The sequence below is a fragment of the Podarcis pityusensis genome, assembly GCF_964106645.2.
Source record: "Podarcis pityusensis genome assembly, chromosome: 2".
In the NCBI taxonomy this organism is placed as follows: Eukaryota; Metazoa; Chordata; class Lepidosauria; order Squamata; family Lacertidae; genus Podarcis; species Podarcis pityusensis.
In genome coordinates, this window is record NC_138029.1 from 105,441,260 (window position 1) to 105,464,545 (window position 23,286).

General features: G+C 40.8%; 1 protein-coding gene across 6 annotated transcripts in view; it reads left to right on the forward strand.

Annotated features, from left to right (window-relative positions):
* CFAP20DC (CFAP20 domain containing) overlaps positions 1-23,286 on the forward strand; it is a 144,789-nt gene that overhangs the window by 70,401 nt on the left and 51,102 nt on the right. For 4 of the 6 annotated variants that reach the window (XM_080995699.1, XM_080995701.1, XM_080995702.1 and 1 more), the window contains 4 exons: positions 1,284-1,423; positions 3,096-3,276; positions 10,292-10,611; positions 14,575-14,964. In XM_080995699.1, the coding sequence (XP_080851825.1) occupies positions 1,284-1,423; positions 3,096-3,276; positions 10,292-10,611; positions 14,575-14,964 (1,031 nt within the window). Of the gene's footprint in view, positions 1-1,283; positions 1,424-3,095; positions 3,277-4,843; positions 4,970-10,291; positions 10,612-14,574; positions 14,965-23,286 lie in introns of those variants that run through there. The other 2 variants (XM_080995700.1, XM_080995704.1) reach the window with 2 other exon arrangements.

A 23,286-nucleotide genomic window follows, 5' to 3' on the forward strand; every position in this document is an offset into this window, starting at 1 on the left:
TTGTGGCATGTTAGGTAAGGACTATGGGAAACTGGAATCAAATCAAATGTCTACCCTGAACTGAAAAGGTGAAATAAGTCTGTGCTATTGTTTAAAACTGGAGGAGACTCTTGAGAGTCCCATGGACTGCAGGAAGATCAAACCTATCCATTCTTAATGAAATCAGCCATGAGTGCTCACGGGAAGGACAGATCCTGAAGCTGAGGCTCCAATACTTTAGCCACCTCATGAGAAGAGAAGACTCCCTGGAAAAGACCCTGATGTTGGGAAAGATGGAGGGCACAAAGAGAAGGGGATAACAGAGGACAAGATGGTTGGACAGTGTTCTCGAAGCTACCAGCATGAGTTTGACCAAACTGCGGGAGGCAGTGGAAGACGACAGAAGTGCCTGGCATGCTCTGGTCCATGGGGTCACGAAGAATCGGACACGACTAAATGACTAAACAACAACAAATTGTTTTAAAATGCACAACAACATTTTTCTTCCATTGATAAACAGAGTATTATTCACTTTGCAGTTTTTCTTTCCAAGTTGTGTCTGGTTGGTATTCCTCTGCTGAATGAAGGCACCTGTCTACAGAATGAGGAGGGAAGCATCTTTTGGAAATTTCCCCTCCCTTTTTAAGCCCCATCTTGTTCTGCTCTTGAGATTTGGGGGACTGGAAAAGATGGGATCGGTACATGGATTGCTACAGGAAGGAAGGAATAGTCAAAAATTGCCTCCCTCCATTCTACTGACATATTCTTTCTTTTGGTTGGTAGGGATCCTGGTTGAATAGCACCCTCTGACTTACATTCATACACAATAAACATATTTTAGAAGGAAAATTGAATTTATTTAAGCTTCAAAGTTTAATACTTCTATTGATGGCCAGTGTTTGACAATAGTATACTCAGCATTTGATACCTCTTCAGCAAGCTATCCAATAGTATATCTAAGTGTTTCTCTTTTTCTGTTTAAATGTGCATTTAAAACTGATTTCCCACTAGTGACATAAATGAATAGCCAAACATGTTCAATTCAAAACACAAAGATACAGTTTGAGTTCTAAATTATTGCCCGTTGCCAGTTGCTGTGCCCAGTCCTTGCTCACAACACGTTTTTGTCACATCACCTGACTTGTATGGCAAGAACTTCATTTGAGATTTTCTTTGGCGTGGTTTAACCAGAGTAGATGCTTATGACGATACGTATGATTTCTCCTTGTTAAATTATATGCACCGCTCTTTATAAATCAGTGTGATCACAGTGCCAGTATTAATTGTCTGCCTTTTTTTTCTAGCAGACCATCTATTAAACCGGGGATTGGCCACGACACGAAACAGTAAAAATCAAGACGTATCCCACATTGCATTTGGATCTAAGGTTCTTGGGCCGCCTCCACCTTCAGGCCGAAGGTTCAGCTCAAGAGCATCTGGGGAGGTAGGAAAACGAACTTAAGAAGAGCCTGCTGAAACAGGCCAAAGCATCATATAGTCCAGCATCCTGCTCTCCTAATGGCCAATCATTTGCCTATATAGGAAACCTGTTTCTTTAAACAGTGAACTTCATTGGAAGTCCCCGGGTTTTAGTAATCTGTACATTAAATTGACACAACAAAACTGGTGCCGTTAATAAGGAAACAATTCTGAGATATATAATAGCTGTTGGTGGAGATGATATAAGTTGGCCAAAGGAAACGGTATGTGTCAAGTCATAATATCAGAAAGCAGTGCTTGCTTCTTCTTCTTTTTTTTGTAATGGTACTGGTACAGGGTACCATCACCTTTTTGTTGTTGCCCATGGCAGCCATTTTGTGTCAGTACTCAACATTTCTATCAGGGTGTGAGTGATGGCTGGGATAGCACAGTTGGTAGAGATTGAGACCCTTAATCTTAGCACCGTGGGTTCAAGCCCCATGTTGGGCAAAACATTCCTGCATTGCAGGGGGTTGGACTAGATAACTCTCATGGTCCCTTCCAACTCAACAATTCTATTATTTTATGGCACATCATGAAAGAACAGGCTTGTGGGAGTATATGTTTCAGGCATATTCTGGGTTAGGGCTGGTTGTGAAATGAAGTAAGAATTGCCCTTAAGGGGCTGGCTATGGAGGGACATGAAAATTTGGGAAGCATATGCTTAGCAATCTTTTTTAAATAGCTGTATAAGATTTATCTCAACAATAGTTCTAATATTGGAAGAGGGAGAAAGGAGGCAGAAAGAAGTAGGAGACATGTATAATTTAGATTGTGTAATGTGCCGAGAGCCCTTAACATAGTTGGACATATTTTTAATGGAGATGCAATTTTTTTTTGCCAGTGGACTTATTTTTATGTTTCTTTGAATAGTTTATTTTTGAAATATAACAATCTAAAACAGATCCAGAGCAAGAGTACTACCTCCTGTCCCTGTTGTGAATTGGCTTCTTTACTATGCCAAGCCTTTGAAACATGTCACAAAGCCAGTTCAGCCTCCATCTTGAAGAGAGAGAAAAACAAGCTGACCAGGAGACATGTTACACAGTAGGCAAAAGTGTTTTGGAAAAGGAATCCTCACCCATAGTTAAGGTCCAGGTTTCTCACAATACAATTATATGTAGAAGTACAATAGAGAGCTCAAAACATGTGAGTGTGAAGTATTGCTTTGTTTGAAGTGCCACCAACATGTTGAAGTACAGTGGTACCTCTGCTTACGTTCTCCTCTTTTTACGTATCCTTTGGGTTACGCACGCGACAAACCCGGTTTCGCTGTGCACACATGCACAGTAGCGCTCTATCACACCATGCACATGCGCAGAACAGGCACCCCCTGTTGTGGAAACCTTGGGATCCAACCGGAGCTCCGGAACGGATCCCTTCCGCAACCGGAGGTACCACTGTACTATCAACATTTATTTGCTTGAAGTACTATCAACCCCAATAGCAGTAACAGTATTGCTGAGATTTTGTGGGTGTTGTGTGCTTAGCAAAAGTGTGTGTCCATGTACGAGCACAGACACAAAGTGACTTTGATATATTTTACTATTTTAAAATATTTTCTGGTGCTTTTAAGTTTGAGCTGGTTTAATTGTTGATACTTTGCCTTCTCTTAAGAACTTCTTTTCCCCTGAAAGGTAACAAAATCTGGCAGCATCAGAACTAACAGATCATGCCAAATGCCAGCTTTGGAAAAGGGAAGAGAACCAATTCAAGACATCATCAGCTCTGAACGATCTCCCTCGCCACTTGATATGGCTTTAGATCAAGGAAACAAAGAAAATGTTGACAACACAAGTCCAATGTCACTGGACAAGGGTAAGGCACTAATGTGATAACTGAAAAGGCTGACATGCGGCTGCAAGAAGGTTTTTTGTATATGTGATGTTTAAAATGTTCGTTGATTCGTTGTGATAGCTTCAATAATTAACAATCATATTGATAGCTCTAATTGTTGTAAACTGTGCTTGTTCCTTCTCAGCTCGTCATGCTTTTCTCCTTGACCTAATGTGCTTCTAGGATAATTGTGCTAACTTAGTTCCATAATCATTTTCTAATAACACTTTTATCTGCTTTGCTCATGTTGTTTTTTGCTACATTAGAATATGAGACATATTCTAGATGTGAACATTATCAATTGTGCATTCCCATCTATGTAAGACTATTGGTCATTTGTTTCCTGTATAACCATCTTCCCATGATAAACCTATGAAGTATTCAGTTGGTAAATCTGTAGTAGTGGTTCCACAAAACTGCAACTTGTAATTTGCAAAGCTCGGCTTTCAAGACATTTTTTTAAAGTGACAGTGTGAACCAGTCCTTAGATTTCTGCATCTAAGATCAATCAAGAAAGTGGAAGTGCTGTAATATTACTATTATTACCATGCCATCCTTGTACATGATACAGTACAGAACTACATAAGCAAGATGGATTGGTCCCTGTTCCCAGTGAACTTACAATTTAAAATAGACCGTGGAGGAACAGCAGAAGAAGAGACATGGGTAGTGGGAGAAAAATGTGGGAAATGCATATAGATATAGATAGATTTCAGCTGGGAATAAGCAAAGGGCCCCATAGAATTTGGGTGAAGTTGTTTAAGGAAGCATGAGACCCTTGGTTGGTGATGGATGAGAAGAGTTGAAAGAGTATGGAGAAGAAAACAGGAAGCAAGGATGAATATACATCCCAAATAGCTTTAAAAATTAAGACATGGAGTGTGCTTGATACGGAAGGGAAAGGGATGCCAGTGAAGGGATCTGAAGAAGAGCATCACATGGTCTGGCAGAAGGAACAGATTCATTCTTTTGGCAGCTGAGTTTTGTGTAGAGATGAGAGTACTGAGGTATGAGACAGGAAGGCCAGAGTAGAGGAGGTTTCAGTAGTCCAGGTGGGAGACAGTTGCAACAGGAAGCAGACTGTTTGCTGGGGGACAGAGAAGAACAAACCCGTTGTTTAAAACATTGTACAACCCAACTTGACAACTGAATGAATGTGAGAAGTGATGAGGGAATAGAATCAAAGGTGATGGGCAGGCTGTGTGTCCAATCAACAGAGAGAATGGTAACATTCTCAATGGATATGAAAAGACTGAGCAAAGGAAAATCATTATTGAGCATGTTGAATCTGAGATAGCAATGAGACATCCAAGTGGAAATATTAGGCAGGGAAACTGAACACTGGAGGAGATGTGCTGTTGGGAGATGTTTTCTTGCAAGTATCCAGCGAAGGGAGAGATGCTTAGAAGCCTGAAGATGAAGTCCAGTGAGGAAAGGTTGAAGGAGTTGGATATGTTTAGATGGAGAATAGACAATGAAGATGATATGACAACCATCTTCAAATGGCTATCACATAGCGATGGAGCAAACTTGTTTTCTGTTGTTTCAGAGGGTAGGACCTGAACCAGTGGGTTCAAATTACAAGAAAAAGGATTTAGACAAAACTTTAGGAGGAACTTCCTGATGGTATGGCCTGTTCAGCAGTGGAAGAGATTGCCTTAGAAGGTGGGGAACGCTCCTTCATTAGAGGTTTTCAAGCAAAGGCTAATATAATTCCCTATCAAACATGCTCTACTAATGGATTTTCCTGCATTGACAGGGGGGTTGGACTTTCAACTCTATAGTTCCACTGTTCTGTTCTTTTCTGTTCTGTTCTAACCTTGTGAGGGTAGCTTATGCTGAGAGATTGCCAGTGAGCTTCATGACTTGAACCCAGATCTCATAGCACTCTTATTCATTACACCACACTAGCTCTTAAAGATCCCTTGAGAACTATATGCTGCTGCTCTGGATAGGTATCCAACGTTTTCTTCATACATGCATGTGCATCACATTATGCTCTGCCTTGGATGGTTTGCACATGCATATACAACTCTTAATTTATGAAAAGCACATTAATCAGCATAAAAAATAGACAGCTGATTGGGTGAACTGATCCCTCAGTTGATGAGAAGGATGAAATGAGCAAAGTGAAAGGGAAGTCTGTGATGATGTAATTACAGATGCAAATCATCACCGGATAAGCATGCAGTTATGAACGAATCCTGTTTTTTAGGTTCAGGCTTTTATGTATATTCCTTCCAAATTTGCTTAAGGTTGCAACCCAAAACTGTGTGTGTGTGTGTGTGTGTTTATCTCTACATACTATGCAGCCACGCCCTCCTGCCCTAGTAACAGAGAGTGGTTGTAGAAGAATATGTTCAAAAAGTGATGGCCGAAAAGGCCCTGAGATAGTCAGTGCTCTAGCACAATTTTTATGTTCTTTAGCATCTCTGCTGTCCCAGAATAAAAGAATAAATCTCTTTGTTTCAAAGGATTCTAAAGCAATTCACATAAATGTCTGCACTGCAGGGATTATGGAAATCAAACACCCTGCAACAGAATTTGCTTCAGAGCATTGATAAAGATTTGCAGGATTAAACGAAGACTACCAGAGCAGTGCATATAAATAAAGAACTCCCATGCTTTCATGATTAAAGAGAAAGAACTAAAAATAAATTATTCTTGTAAGCCCTTATTAAATTTAAGCACCAAAAGAACCCAATCATCAAGAATAGTGAAACTTTTTACTTGTCCTAGTTAGTTACTAATGTCTGCCTTTCATACTATTACATTCGATATCTCTATGGAGCAGGTTTCATTTTTAAAAATAAAAAGCCAAAGTGGTTAGCTTGCCATGCAGTTTGTCTTCTGGGCAGTGAGACAGCTACTTAATGAACAATTGGTCTCCTGTACATACCAATCAAACCTGTGCCACCACATTGTTAGCTCCTAGTCACTCTGGTCAGCTTTATAATGACCTAAATCAACTAAGGTGTGCAAAGGTGTACAATAGGAAACACTCCAGATTCATCACATGGTAGGCAGGAAGAGGCAAAATGGAGACACAAAGAAATTAGGACATTGCTGGCAGCACAGAATTTTCCCCTCAGCTTTTCCTGACCCACTTCACCTCTGCTCCAAGCAAAGCATCATCTTCTGTTATTCACTTAAATTTATAACCTGGCTCTTGTCAAAGTCTCAGAACAACTAACAGAAATATTTGATAATTCAAATTAAAGTCTGTTGAAAAATCTTAATTGCTGAAAGCCTAATGTTAACTTTTTCAACCTCTACCAGGTTAACGTTTTCAGTGCCTCTGAAATAGGTATGCACAAATTCATGATAGTTCTCTAGCCAACGTTTGTAGAATTCATTGTGGTGGTCTCATCTCAAGATTATGTAAGCCTCAGTAGTAGGGACTGGTTCCAATCTGATTAGAAGGTCTGCAGCCTTTTGAGTTGATAGAATTGTTGAAAGGAGCTTCTGGTTATCAGTGCAACTGGAGTCCAAGACTCAGAAAATTATGAAGCAGGCACCATACTGCCAAAAACCTTGTGATCTGTGATCCATCCCATCCTTAGCCCCACAGCTTTCCTAATGTGATTCCTTCCTCTCCAACACCTCCTTGCCCTCACAAAGCAGAAAGACAAGTCACGTGCATGCCCAAATCTCCAAACTACAGCCTAAAAGTTCACACACACACAGAGTTGCAGGACTTTTAGAAACATGGAAGAACCTTGATTTATCTAATCTCTTACTGCTTCTCCCTCTTACCGCTCTTGGTATTGCCTTCCGTCGCTTACAAAGGTGTGGGGAACTTCTGGGCCTCCAGACATTGTTGGATTGAAGTTCCAGTTGGCCCCAGCAAGCATGTCTAAGGGCCAAGGATTATGGGGGTTGTGATTCAGCAAAGGTTACCCACAATTGATTTAAAGTGTATAAGTCCCATTCTGTTAGGAACATGGTCAGGCCCGAAAGGAAAACCCCTAAGGAACTAGCTTTTTGTTCCTTGATATTCTTCCCTTGATACTGCAGTCAGTATGTCTATAGTGAATAATATATGGACAACAGAAAATGCCTGAATTAATTTGCAGTCTCATGTTAGAATCCTAAGAATCCTGTGTGTGTTGTTGTTTCAGAGATAAATAACAGGACAGCGTATTGGGCAATAAAAAAAATTCCTAAGGAACACACTGAAGTTTGGAGAAATCAGGGGGATGTAAAAGTCATGTATTGAAGAATATATATTTGTCTCAGTCCTGGTTTTCATCTTGGTTTGACCCATAATCCAGAGATTATCCATATTGCTTTGTATTAGGTCCTTTCAAATTTAGAATTGAAATTCTTTAGATAGGTGGCAGAGAATACATAAACGTATCTTCCAGAGCAGGTGTGCAATTCCATTACAAAAAGGAAATTGTTTTGGGGCAAAGGAAGAAATAAAATGAATGAATATTGTGTATCATTCGTCAGTCTTATTTATGCCATGTTGAAACCTTCATTAAAATGTTAGGCTGCAATTAGAAGCTCCAGCATAAATCTGACTCTGCAGAGAAACTAATTAGACATTTAGGTGATCATTCTTGTATTTATCTTGTTTGCTGCAATACTGTGATTACACTGTAATTTACATATTTTTCCTAAGAAGATACACGAAATTATTCATTACAATTGATATGGAAACATTTTATTTATTTTTTTCCAGTGGAAGAATTCCAGTAAATTCATGGCTGAGAGATAATAGGATTTAGTTTGTTCTAGAACACTCATCTTGTTCACTTGTAAACAAGTATATACTGACTACAGGTCACATTAGTTGCCAAGCTGTGTAACAGGTGTGAGATCGCATTCTGCAATCCTACACGCTATCTTCTTTTTTCACTTCGTAAAACCCCTGGGTTAAGTGTATCTTCCTGCTCAAAATATTTGCCTTAAAAGGGAGAGGAAAGACTACCACCACCCATTTTCCAAACCATTTGCTTCTTTAACTACTGAATGAAAGAGAATCTGCATTGCCACCATACATAGGGCATGGTGCAAAACCCCAGCTTTGCCACCATACATAGGGCATGGTGCAAAACCCCAGCTTCCTCTTAGTTGAAATGAATATAAATGTCAGAAATCAGATGTGTTTCTCAGATGGCGTGTCCTCACCATCTGACTAATGTTGGCTTAGGGCAGTGCCAGGGATGCCAACTTGAATAACATATTGGGGGGAGCAGGTAAGCCCCACTCTACATAATCGTTCACATGATACAGTACGCACATGCCATTTGAATGCCCGTGTTCATCAACTTGGGGAGGATAGCCCCCTCAAGTATTTTATTTGGGGGGCAAAGGGGCCCCAGCCCCTAGGAGTTGGCTCCTATGAGCAGTGCTGAACATCATGATGTCGCCAACTGGGATAACTATTCCTATGCAGGGAGAGACCTCTGTATTGGAATGCAATTTTCAGTGGAAATCTCTGTTTTACCTGTGCTGTGTCACTCAGGCTCAGTGACAGTGTTACCGGTATCTCCTTTCTCCCCTACTGTTAGCAGCAGGTCATGGTGCTTTTGCAATGCAACTTCCAGTTTAGTATTTTTTGTGATCTCTCCCCCCCCCCCCCCCCGCCGCAAAAAAATCCCCTATTGCTGGTGGGTAATATTGCTTTATGGAGCTAGGGAGTTCCAAGCTGTAGTGACCAAGCCGCACAGTGCTTCATCTAATGAAGATAAGGGAGTGATGAATACTTGAGCAGTTCTTCTTTTCCCTAGATGTTGTTTGAGATCCCCCTTAATCAATCCCATTGACATTTCCCCCTAACATAATTTCAAACAGTAAAGTATAATTTAACAACGAGATGGTAAAACAGCTCCATCCCATGTTTATCTGGCACAGTCAATCTTTAAATCCATTTCATTGGCTTTATGTTTGTTTTAAAACAAGAAGATTAGCACTGCCTGCTTGCAGGGGGAATCTGGTGAAATGGATATATTCGCACATTTTTTCATGCCAGCTCAAAGCTGCACTTTTGAGATTCAAATATAAATTGGACAAGGGTGTGTGGAGCTGAATGTAGAGATTGGGACATTCGACTCCTTTGAAGAGGAAGCACATCATATAATTTTTAAGGAATCGGGCACTATTTATATAGATAAGCCCGTAACAAAGCTTTTGTTTAGTCCAGCATGACAAAGAAACAAAACAGTGGATGGGGCCAGGTGTGCAGAGGAAGGGGTTTGTTTATGGAGACAGGGTGGGTGTGGTGGAACAAGAGGTAACACATCAAAGCTGTGACAGATGTGGAGGGAAATAGCTTACTAGCTCGCTATATACTTTGTGCACAGAATATATTAATTTATTAATTTATTTACCAGATTTATAGACCTGGATTTCACCACATACACTGATCTCAGGGCATTTTCTAACATAGTACAACATTTGGCATGAAGCCACGATAAAATACAATTATGAATCAAGTCTTTAATAAAACACAGAACGACCTGGAATGTTATGCAGCACTCATTAATTTTCTCCAAAAGTTCAGGAGAACGAATGTGTCTTAACTTGGCGATGGAAGCCTAGTAAAATTGTCCCCATCTGCCTCTCCGAGAGTTGAAGATTTCCATAGTCCGGTGTAACAGCGAGTATCATGTACAGTAGATGCTGCCTGTTACCCATGGGGCAATGAGAAGAGCCCTGAACATCACTCACTGCAGGGTCTAGATCAGTTGATAAGTGAGGAAATGCTTCAACAAATAACTGTGTCCTGCATTATGCAGTACTAACACCAGGTTCAATCTGGCTAGAAATGATGTTCAGTTGTGGGTCAAGAACACCCGAAGAGCCATAGGTTCTGCATCCTTCGTTTAAAACATCCACTTATATTCTGTAGTAATGTTATAGCTTCGTTTTATGACTTTTGACAATCTCCATTTCATTTCTCAAGCAGCACTCAACGTTTGCTTGATAATTTTCCTGAAAGATACATTTTTATATAGAAACAGTTACCCCCCCCCCACTTTATTTACAGATGAGTGGATATTCCCTGATAAAGAAACTTCTCAACTGGATTCCAGCAATCTGTCGCTGAAGGATAGTGAAACATCTTACAGTTTTTTAAACTTGGCATTGAGTGATGTTGAAGCATGTGAAAACAAGCAAGCAGCCGAAGACCGGCGAGAGGATGTTTTCACCTATTCCTCAAAACCTAGATCAGCACCTCACGGGAAGCCCTTGAACCTGTCATCAGAAAGCTGCAGCTTTTCTGTGGATTTAAAAGAAGAGATCAGTGGGGTTTGGCGAGGAGCTCAGATGGAAGATGACTTTTATGGAAATGAGAGCAATGAAGAGGTGAGTTACTTCGGTGGTCGTTGGTTTGATGTAGCTGTACTCAACTGGCATTGGCACTATCATCTGTCATTCTTCCTCGTGAATAAATTGCTGTGTGGGAGTGGAGCTCCTTTCAGAGAAAAATCGGTGTGTGTGTGTGTGTGTTAGAGAGAGAGAGAGATCACTTGGCTGCTCTAGGCATTGAACTGACACTTAACAGTGACATCAGCAAAAACAGATCCCTTGAAGAGCTTAAAATATAAATTTCATCAGGGATGAAGATGATGAGGCGATACGGGGATGGAAGAGAAAAGCTTTGCAAGTAATCAAGTTCACTCACATTCACATGCCATTTGTGAATGAGAAATCACTGATCTGAGGTGCAGGTGTTAAGACCCTCTTCAGTAGAGAAACTACACAAGGGAGTCATTGGCCAAGGCCTGGATCGAGGCATTCCTGTAGAAATATATATATAACAGTGAACCCTTAATTTAGTCGAACACTTTTAATGAAACATCTATGCATTTTCAGTATATGGAAATCATATCAAGACAAGATAACTCATTTGAAAGCAACTTCATCTACTCCTGCTCTCAACTGTGTGCCTGTACAACGTTGTGTGACGTCGATGTTTTGGCCTGTTCAACCAGCACATTGCATCTGATATAAACTGCTTTGTGGCATACGTAACATACCTACCAAACTGTCTCGGTACTAATGCTGTGAGCGAATGCATATTGGAAATATATTCTAGGCCATCAAGGCCTAGTGCCCCTCATAAACTGAATGGTCAATCAATTTCAGTTTTTTTCTAGTCTTCACCTTGTTAAAAATGTTGTGCAACACTTCTGCAACACTTGTGAACTAAATTGATGCATAGTGCAAACTTTTTGCACTCTTTTTTGCCTTGTTTTCTTGTTAGTTGCTGTACCCCCCCCCCTTTTAAAAACCTTTAAAGAGAGAGATAGTTTCTCTATTTTAGATATGCATTATACATTGCAGATGAGAGTTCACAGTGCAGTGGCATGTGAAGAACATGATTTCCCCACCCCCAAAAAATAATAATCTGATTTTTAAAACAAAAAAATGCTGGTTGTTTAGACTTTCACCCCTTAACATGGGTGGCACCTGCAGGAATGTAATGAAGGATTTTGCAGCTTTGGCAATATGAAAAACATTGAGCTCTAAGATGACTGAAAAAGAACCAATAGCGTAACTGGAAACATCAGCTGCTGCTATAATTACAAAAATTCAGCAGATTGTCATGTCAATCAGCCATTACATCAGGTTGTTATGGCAACCGCTATGTTTCTCTGCCTTTATTAACATTCCAGACTCTTGCCTATTTAATTATGGAAATCATTTCTTATCATTTGAATCTCTTTCCACTAACTTAGAAGTACAAGCAAGTTCTATTGCAGGAAGGAATAGGAAGATAAAACTTTTTTTTTTTTTTTTTTTTTTTTTTTGCAAAATTATGTCTCCCTGAGAAAATTGCAGTTTGCATGCTAAATATAACCAAAGATATAACCCTACCTTCCTGTATCTCTTGGTTATTTTTTCACCTTAGATTTGACAAGTATCATTAGTTATATTACAATGCTATGATTTTAGGGTTAAGCCAGTTAAAGTTGACATACTGAATCTTAAATCACGGCCATCATCTGGTCTCTGTTTTTGGAGTTCTTCACAAATACCAAGATATTCTCTTTGCCAGTTATAATCCAGAAAGATAAGACCAGTTACTAATTAGGAAAAGGACTGAATTATAATGATGTTTATTCTTATAGATATTTGTCACTTTGTGCTCTTTCCCATTTAAGTTTTACTTTGGTTTACTTTATTTCCTACATAAAAATAAACTGGAATGGGTATGCATTGTGGATTTTCCCTTGGACACAAATCATCCATTTTCTATGCTTAAATCAATGGCAAAATTCACATTATTGTACACGTGAACAACAACTCTGTCCTGTGTCAAACAAAGGTAAAGAGAATAATGTGCAATCTATGTTCAGGGGCCAATACAGAAAGTTATCTGAACTCTGCTTTGAAGTTCAGCTTCATTATTTGCTTCTCCTTCTTTTAGGTAAGCAGTTGGATCTGTAAAGGTAAAGGGACCCCTGACCGTTAGGTCCAGTCGTGGCCGACTCTGGGGTTGCGGCGCTCATCTCGCTTTACTGGCCAAGGGAGCTGGCATACAGCTTCCGGGTCATGTGGCCAGCATGACTAAGCCGCTTCTGGCGAACCAGAGCAGTGCACGGAAACGCCGTTTACCTTCCCGCCGGAGTGGTACCTATTTATCTACTTGCACTTTGAGGTGCTTTCGAACTGCTAGGTTGGCAGGAGCAGGGACCGAGCAATGGGAGCTCACCCCGTGGCGGGGATTCGAACCGCCAACCTTCTGATCGGCAAGTCCTAGGCTCCGTGGTTTAACCCACAGCGCCACCCGCGTCCTGTTGGATCTGTAGACTTACCTAAAAGAAGGAGAAAGTTTTCCATTCATTGAAAATGAACGGGGGCAACCCAAGTAAACCAAACGTATCATCTGTGCAATGACATACACAAGAAAAATGCTAGATCAGGGGAAAGGCTATTTGAAGATGCAGAAAATGAATTTGCTTTGGACGTAAGGGAATTTGCCTTGTTTACCACCATCCACCTTTGACTAAAGGAGAGAATTACAGGGAAACCAACAGCAATTTTTCTGTAGGCCAGAGCAAGTCAGATGGTACCTTGACCCATCTAAAAGCTTCTGTGTGTGGCTTGCTCACTGGCATGGGCAACTTGGAAATCTTACTGGCCGCAGAGTGCCTTTGCTTCCCTCCACCTCCCACCACCATCATCTTTGCTTTCCTCTGTCCTACTCTTCAGGGGATCCAGATCTGCCCATTTTGCTGGGTGGGGGATCAGGGTCAGTGTTAAGATTTGGCCCACGTTCTCATTGTACTCCTCAGGTTACAATTTCTAAATACTGTCGATCCCTTTAAAAACCTGTGGGATTTACATTACCATGACAGTTTGCATCATTGCAGCCCTCATCCTATGAAGCTCTTCCCACTCTTCTCATTCACATTTAAATGAATAAGACTGTTTTCTCTTCACAAAGCATGTTAACTCTGGCTTCTCAACATTAAAGATCTGGATACAAAGGACTAGGTCCCATCTGCTTCAAAGTGGGCTCTCAAGAATGATCTTTTAGAAATTACAACCGAGCAAGAGCAATCAGTTTTCTGTATCCAGAAATTATTGTCCAGATACCCATCTGCATCTTCTTTCAAGGAATGTGGCACTGCAATAGAAGAGCCATATCCTTGGGGAAATCAGTCTCTTCAGTGTACATATGCCGTGCTACAGTTAATCAGACATACTTTATTGAAGCTTTGGCACTGGTGCATGATTGAATAGGGTGTTTTTAAAAAAAAAAATCTACAAGGGAGACTTGGAGAAATAGAAATGTGTATTGGTGGGTAGTGTGAAGATACAGGGCAAATGTCAGCTAAAATGTGATATTGCAGAATATGATGTTGATGTATATACAATCTGCCAAATTATATTAGTGTATGTTATAGTATTTCCCCATATGGTAAATAAAAGTGTGTGTAGCTGTGGAAAAGAGAGGCCTTGTTGAAATCCTTACTAAGGGGAATGATGCAACTCTCCATGAGGAATGTATCTAAGCATTGTGTGTAGGTTGATGGGGAAGGGGAGAATGCAGAAAAAAGCAAAGGTTTACAAAGCCTGAGGTACAAAAATGCAGGGTTGTGGTTGTTGTTTTTAAAACAGAATTACTTTGCCTCTCTAAAAGCCACCTGAAACAGAAAAGTTAGGAATATGACAGAATTTCAGTTGTCAGCAGTTGGGGGCGGGACCCTCTCTCTTGTGTATACTCTGCATCTATGTTGAATGAGAAAAATAGTAAGAAATTGTAAAACAGGCAGTATTGGGGTATCATTCATATTTTGTTGTCTTTCTTTATTCTAGGATGATAATGACAGTGAATTTATGCAAGAGGCTCCGACCAGCCCCTCATTTTTAGGGTCATCTGAACTTGCAGTTTTCAAAGAGATCCCACCCCAGATGACATGCAGAAGTCCAGAAAACAGCACAAACAAAGAATATGCAAAACACACCAGTGAGGAACTGTCGCCAACGACAGAAGATTCAATTGTGATGGCAGGAAAGGCAGATAACATCCAAAGGAACTTGTTGCCAACTTCCTGCTTGTCCCCAACAGGAAGCATGCCTGAGCCCAGGAAGGAAGCATCTTTTGTATCAAAGGGTACATCAACCAGTCCATTAAGAACTTCCATCAGCAGAAAATCCCTCAAAGAAATCCCACAGGAGAATTCAAATCTGATAGTCCAAATTCCTGTAAGTGTTTTGGAGCATGGAGAAAATATTAAGGTTTTCTATCTGTATTGTTTGAATAAGAGGGCATTGCAGGTTTTGTGTATCCCTGCATGTCCACTTTGCACCTAGTGATGCGAACTTGGTTTCATATATTTGAACTCATTGGCCCAGTAGGGGGCAGCGACCAATAACAGAGCATGATAAATCTGTAAAGCAAAGATAAATTAATTAAAAAACCAAGGTCACAAAGGAGCAGTCTAAATTCATGGCAGGTAGGGCTATCAATAGCAACTAGATAACAATGCAGCCCTAAAAATGTCTGCTTTTTGGATTTACTCCCGTGTAGGTTGGGTTAATGGGATGCGGGTGGCACTGTGGGTTAAACCACAGAGTCTAGGACTTGCCAATCGAAAGGTTGGCGGTTTGAATCCCCACAACAGGGTGAGCTCCCATTGCTCGGTCCCTGCTCCTGCCAACCTAGCAGTTTGAAAGCATGCCAAAGTGCAAGTAGAAGGTAAACGGCGTTTCCGTGCGCTGCTCTGGTTCGCCAGAAGCGGCTTAGTCATCCTGGCCATATGACCCGGAAGCTGTACTCTGGCTCCCTTGGCCAATAAAGCGAGATGAGCGCCGCAACCCCAGAGTCGGCCACGACTGGACCTAATGGTCAGGGGTCTCTTTACCTTTACTTAAGTTGGGTTAGGATTCCCACCTAAGATCAAGAATGAATAGCATTATAAGCCATGGACTGCATGTGGCCTATGAAGCATTTTAATGTATATCCAGATCCGGGTTTAAGTTGCTTGTCCATAGGCTGCCGAATCAAATTCAAAAAATGTTACAGCATATTGAAGATGGAAGATACAGAGACAAAGTTTCTCTGAAGCTATTGTGCTTTTAAAATTCTCTCATGATTTGTCAATCCACATGTCAAGATTTGTCAAGGACTGACTTTAAGTTTAGAACATTTGGAGGTAATTTTTTTTTAAATCTTTTGAATGAGTGCAATCTGTCCAATTGTAGTTTGACATTTGTTACAAAGATGACAGTGAGAGAAGAATGTGGGTAGAAGAACTAATGAATACCAATCAGCCAATAATAAATATAGCTTGTAAATCAAGACGGGGGGTGTAAATGCCTGGGAAAAGCGCACTGGAACAGCTGAAGAAACAAACAATATTGTTTAGTTTCAAGAAAGTTATGAAAGTATCTCAGATTTTTGCTTTATCTCTTAGCTGGAGTCTTCCGGAGTCAGAATCAATCCAAATAAATATCCCTAAGATCTTGGGGACTCTTCTGTGCCATTGCAGCTTTTGGAACTGTGATGATTGAAAAGGGGATGTTGAGTGGGTGGTTATATGCCCTGCTGTCCTTGGTGAGCATGAAGGAAAAGCCATTCACCATCTGATTGAATGCCATCTGATTCTTGGCTGGGAATAAATTTATCTTCAGCTCATGGATTAGTGGCAGGCCCAGAAAGGATTTTTTGGCACTTGACTTGTATGAGCCACTAGGGACTATCTGCTCTGAAAGGACCATCATGTAACACATTTTGCAGTTGTGCTAAGGGGAATGTATTTTTGGTAAGCCTGTGAAGGTTGGACCCGATAGACTACCTGGTCCATTGCACGCGCAATGAAAATACGCAGATTAACTCAGTGGCTCGCTCATGTAGGTTCCCCCTATCCTCCGTAGCCTTCATTAGTGAGAATCATGACTGAATAAGTTTGTTACTTTATAGTCTGGGCAGCAGACTCACTAGCATGGTTCTTTTTTCCTTAATGTGAACTAGGGGCCAGTTTATGTCCCTGTCAATTCTGCAAGTCCTAGTCACAATAAGAAGAGAGAAGAGTGGACTGAATGCACCTCCATATGTTGTTGTTCTACAACTCCCACCATCCCTGACCATTGACCACGCTAGCCGGGGTAGATGGAAGTTGTGGTCCAATGTCATTTGGAGGAGGCACCGTGTTGGCTGCCTCTGTCCTAGTGAGCTTGCCATGGGCTGCTGCTCATATTGAGCACTGCACTGGCCTGGATAGTCTTGATGATCCAAATCAGTGCCAGCTCTTTTGTTCTTATTTTTAGTTGTACTCTTCTGATTAATTAGCCTTCCAGTTGTTACCATAGTGGGGGTTCCAGGGTGGGTGCAATAATATGACTCAAAATTTTCATTACAAACGGTGGTAGCTCAGACTTCCAAGCAGGGCAAGTTTATTGTAATCACTGGCAAACTTTTGAAGTCTGTGAATTACCAATGCAGGTTCAGTTTAGACGACTGAAGTCCTGGAGAGGAAAATTGACAGATTTTCAATACCAATCTGCAGGCGAACTCGTGAGATCATTAGTCTCTACACTTCATAGTGTCGCTGCAGCCATCCAGAAAAATAATAAATGACATGATTGAAGGCTAACAGTAAGGTAGTGTCATATACCAAATCCCCAGGCTCTTTTGGGGACTATACTCATGCCCATCAAATTGATTCTTCTCCCTCATGTGGTTTTACTCCCTTCCCCACTGTGTGCTCTCGTTACAGCAACTGTTATGCAAGAACAAATTAGTCCACTGCAAATAAGGTGACAATACTTTGTACCTTTTTTAACAGTTAAGATTTCCTCACTCAATTTATGTGCTAAATAGTCTGCTATGAATAGAGAGTTTTAAAATGGAATGTGTGTTGTGTTAGAGGTGGCCGCTCTTAAGCTGTCAGATTCTTCTGACATTTTTTGGACAGTTAAATGTCTTGCTGTGCAGCATATACAATTTTATTGTAATGTCTCTTGACTCTTCAGATTCATTTCTAGTGGACTGTATTTGTTTAATGCATGCAAGCCCAGTCACTAAGTGTACTAATTGTAGATACAGACTCTGTTCTGTGACTTCTGCCACTGCTTCCCTCTTGATCAGGAATGTGGCCTTCCAGAGGTGATTGGACTCCCATCAATCAACATAAATTTTATGAAATATATTCATGAAAATTAAAAGACAGGATTCAAAATTGAAAATGCTACTTGGCACGCTAACCAATTTGCAGAACTTAACAATAATCATAATATTTCCTAAAGTGGTTGTGTTGCCTGAACCGTGGCTCTGGGCTGGAATTGATGTAGACAAACTGAATAGCAGAGACATGAACAATACTAAGTCTGCATAGCTGCAACAGTAGGCTTGGCACTGAGATGGGTCATATCATACTATCCCTGCTTTACAAAGTGCTTCATAACTCAGGGCTCAGGATCACACTGCCAGGGGTCTGTGGTCTGCCTAGTTTGGTCAGAAGAAGAAATTGGGGTGGGCTGGAACTATTACCTGAGTGAGACAACAATGGACCTATGTACACCTCACCTTAACTCTTGTAGCCCAGAGAGTGGAAAGCAATGAGAAGCAGCACACCTGGGAGGGCCACCCAATAGATCTGTCCCCTGGTGGCCTGGTAGTAATATTGCGAAAAAGAGGAAGCCTTTACCCAAAAGCATGTTCATTTGAGACAGTCCTAGGAGATGATAGTGGACTGGATCGAAGCAGACAGAAAGAAGCCAGTTCTAAAGGGACAGCAGCAGCTTTTGTCAGGGATGGAGTGTAGCTGACTTCAAGAGCCAACAGTGATACATGTTCTTAATTTACAAAAGTTTCTCTCCTTTCTCACCTTGAGAAGATACTTCATTTGCTACATGTGAGCACCAGGCAAGCTTCAGTTTACAAGCTTGTGATAACTCCTCTTCCATTCCCTCCTTTCTCAGAGCAAGACAAAAGGATGGTGCAGATACGGCCTAATGTGTAGGGTTTCATGTCAAAGGAATTTTTGCAGTGGAAACTTGGTGTGAAGAAGTCTGCTAATCCCCACATGTATATGACTAGTGAAAAAATGCTCAAACAACTCTTAATGAAATTGATTTGCTAACTACTTAGTAAACTTTAAGGACTTGCATGCTTGCAATGTTTTATTCATGTTTTAATAGAGTTCTCTATTATTAAGTTCAAATATTTTTTAATTAAGAAAGAAGTGCAGCCCTCTGGGTAATATTGCAACCAAGTAGATAGCTGGTAATTAAACTTTTCCGCACGTATAACTAAATTTAAACAATTCTGGATAAATCATTTGAACCTAAGAGAATGCAAATGTCATTATGTGCATCTCTAAACTGGAAAAAAATGGCTTTTTTATAACAGGTTTTGTCAATCCGTTGAATGTTTTAAAAGCTTAATAAAAATGCTTCTTATCGTATGGAGAGGATATACAGCAAGACAAGATAAGCTTTTAATTGCCAGCCGAAGTGTTGCATTTAGAAGAATCTTGGGAGCCGTGTGAAATTACTTCTTGCATGAAAAACCCCTTTGAGAATAAAAAGGAACTTCAGTTTGAAATCCGTTTTAGGAAATCCCCATTTAAATATCACCAAACATAAAGGGGCTGTAGAGCACCAGGGCTGTATTTCAGACCAAGGAGAGCATTTTCAGGGATCAAGTTGGTAGGTCACATTCTCAGGATTGTGACCTAACAAAGCATTTTTACTTTCCTTTAAAATTGCAGCATTACAAAGTATTCCTAGGAGGTAGCCCTTAAGAGGTAATCTCAGATGTCAGATTACAACCCTGTGCCTGAGAGGAATCTAAATAAAGGTCAACATTACTCATCTTCCTCTTGTGCATCTGGTCTTTCGATTACAGCATGCTTTCTAGCTGTCCTGTTCACTGTTGCCCACATAACTTATACATGCAGATACTGTACATTTTACCAAGAAAAAAGGGGGGGGGGGCATTTATTTTTTTATTTTGCCAAGAATAATAATGTTCACAGCAAATATTTTGAGAAAATGTATGGTGAGATCTTGCCTAATGCAAAGCACAAAATCTTGAAAGTTTGGCTTTCTCGCTTTCCAATAGTTTTTATTGTTTAAAGGGGGCACTGATCAGACTGGGTCTTGCACTGCCTCCCGTCATTTGCAGCTGGTGACTGTGCAGCTTCCAAGTCTCCGTGATTCCTGGCTGCAGGTGACAGCCAGGTGACCTCCGGCCAGATCCAGTTCCCTACCCCAATTTATAATTACATAGTTGCACCACTGGCAGTCGTGGGGAGCTATTGCATTAGAGTCTGTGTGCACCTGGTCTTTGCTTGTAGCATACCTTGCTCCAGGTTGTATATGTTGATTTGGCGGCGGAGAGAGGAATAAAGAGGCAGATAGTCTTATCTTGTTTTGAAGCATGGAATTAGACTAGTTGGGGTGTCTTTCCACCCCTAAGCTGCTATTAAACATGATAGATCTCATCTCATCTCAGTATAGGGTTGGTTTTTCTGATGACTCAGAAGCTGCTGGGGTGGGGTAGCCTCCCACTCCCCAATGGGAAGGGATCCTGTACACTGTTTTTAGCCCAGCTAGCATCACTATCCTAACAAATTTACACAGAAAGGAGCACTGAGCCCATGATAAGAGCAGTCAGCTGTCAGACACTCCCCTCCCCAACACACCTTTGCAGAGGAGGAGGTTACAACAACTGGTGGATCTCCAGCTCCTTTATGGTATGGCTACCAAGAGTCTGGCCTCACATGTGGAAAAGTTGATGCAAGGCTACTTGCTTGCTGTGTTGATCAAAACTACATTTTCAGTAAATCTGGTTTATTCCCAGGTGTCAAGGAAAGGGCAATAGCTTGCTTCATTAAAGTCTAGACCTTACAGAACATAAATATTCGATGGGGAAAACTGCTAATCCTTGTACAAAATACAGAAAGGGCCTTAAGATATGCAATTAACCAAAAAGCAAAAGGACCTGCAAAGTAATATGCCACTGTCTTAAAGCTTTTTTTGTGTACAAATCAATGCTGCAATCATTTCTTGGCCACTTCAAATCATAGAAGAATGAACCTTGGCCAGCAAACAACAGGCATATATTTCCCTCTCTCTCAGGCATATATTTTCCCCTCTCTCAAAGTACAATGTTCACACCATTCTTTAAATTTCAATATTGTGATTAAAAGTCTTGAGTGCACATTGCTATTTGTGATCAAAAAGGCTCACAGTGTGTGCTAACGTTTGGACTGTTAAAGAACAGAGAACAACATGAGGAATTTCTAAGTTCCTCCCTGTCCCTCAGTTCTTTCAGCCTACTCTTTTTTGCAATACAAAGGAACACTAATTATTGGTTCTAAGTGAATATATACATATATATAGAGAGAGGAAAGTTGTGGTCCAAGCTGGGGGTTCATTTTGTAAGAATGTTCATGATTGACTCTCAGGTTGAGTAAATGGACCAGGCTTATTTGAATTGTCAAATGCAAAAGGCTTAAGTACACACCCACTAAAAAAAGGTTTCCAAATGAATTGTGTGTTTTTTCAAGCATGCCCAAGGGAAGCTTGGAGACTTTGTCTTTCTGAATGTGTAGAAGGTAGCTAGAATGTAATAGGTATTACTGAAATCCAAGTAATAAATTAACATTATGAAAGAACTGGCACATGTTGTGGACAGTTGATTGAGTTGTTGTTGTTGTTGTTCAAGCAGCTGAGGGGGCAGTAAGTTTATTTTAAAAGCCTTTTTCAAGATTGAGCTGCCAGTGAATAACAACTAGTTATCAACACTAATAAGCCATGATGTTCAGGGTAGATGTAATTTGGCCTAGAAGCATTCAACATTTTGGCATGATTTTCTATGTACCCTGGTGGGGGCTGAAGCTGTTGAAAAGGGAATGGATTTCTGATGCCATCATGAGACATAAGTGCAGTCTAGGGTGTTAAAAGGCGAATTGCTGACCCCTTTCTTTGAAAGAGTTTTTGCACCAATTTAAAAGCCATATTCCATTTGTTATTGTGAGTGCAATAGGGCAAAGGGAGCACTCAGATGTTCAGTGAAACCCCTGGGCCGATGATGATATATACCCTACCGTTTTCCATGATGGGAATCAAGACGGCTTACAGATAAAAATAAGAACTGCTGAAAAACATTTTTAAACCATAATTAAAAATCAATGAAACATTAATAGAATTAAAAGTACATACATGCATAAAATATATTAAAACCGTACCAAAAATTACAATAAAAACAGCATGGCACCAGCCCTTTCCTTAAAAGCAATCAGTTCCCAAAAGACTGTTGGAACAAGAAAATCTTCACCTGCCAGCGGAAGGACAAGGAGGGTGCCAGTCTAGCTTTTCTAGGGAGGGAGTTCCAAGATTGGGAGCAGCCACCAAGAAGGCCCTCTCCAGCATCCCCACCAAGCATGCCTGTGAGGATGGAGGGACTGAGAGAAGGGCCTCCTCTGAAGATCTCAAAACTCAGGCAGGTTTTTATGACTATCTTTCAGATGGCTTGGACCTAAGCCATGTAGGGCTTTATAGGTGATAACAAGCACTTTGAATTGTGTCCGGAAACAGATGGGTACCCAGTAGAGCTGTTGTACCAAGGGAGTAGTATTCTCCCTATTGCCATACCATCTGTATAAAATGCAGGTAGAAAGTCTTATTTATCACTTGAAGCAAACAGGGTAGCCCCTGCTTGCATAATTTCTGCGTGAACACCAGACCCCTTCAGAGCTTGGGAATAGATCTGTAGGTACCTGCAGTTCCCAGAAAGCTTTTGTGCAGAGTGGCTGCAGCTATATATACAGCTTTGTTTGTTGTTGTTGTTTAGTTGTTTAGTCGTGTCCGACTCTTCATGACCCTGTGGACCAGAGCACACTAGACACTCCTGTCTTCCACTGCCTCCCGCAGTTTGGTCCAACTCTACCCAACACTTAATGAAATTGAGATTCTGTAATTTGAGGAGAAACATTTCTGTGAATTTATCAGACTTAATTCTGTTTTGAGAACTTACTGTTTCACTGGCTCTCATCAGGAAAAAGGGTGCTAGAGAGGGCTTGTGTGAGGAAAAGACTATTGTGAAAGCTAGCAGCTTGCTTTCTCTGGTTGTCTAGGCAACACAGAAGGAAGTTGCCCTCTGTTGACAAGTGCATGCAACTTCACTGATTCTAAACCATCACATTTGCTTGGGAGTAAATCACAATGGATTCAGTGGGATTTACTTCTGGGTAATTGCAGGGGGTTTGACTACATGGCCCATGGGCTCCCTTCCAACTCTATGATTCTGTGAGTAACAGCTCTTGGTTCAGATCTTGGCCATCACCACAGTGTTCCCCTTTTTCCTTTTTAAAAAAAAAACAAATGAAAGAATTCCTCAGACCCTTAGTTGAGATTACACATGGGCTGAAGCAGATATTTTAATAAGTAAATGTTAATGTGTAGAACATTTACAGTTTCACTCAGCATGTGCATATTGCTTTTCATTTCTTCAGCTCGGGATTTAGTTCTAAATAAACCTACTTGGGGAGGAGTGTTGTGGGAGCTCACAGTAGAATC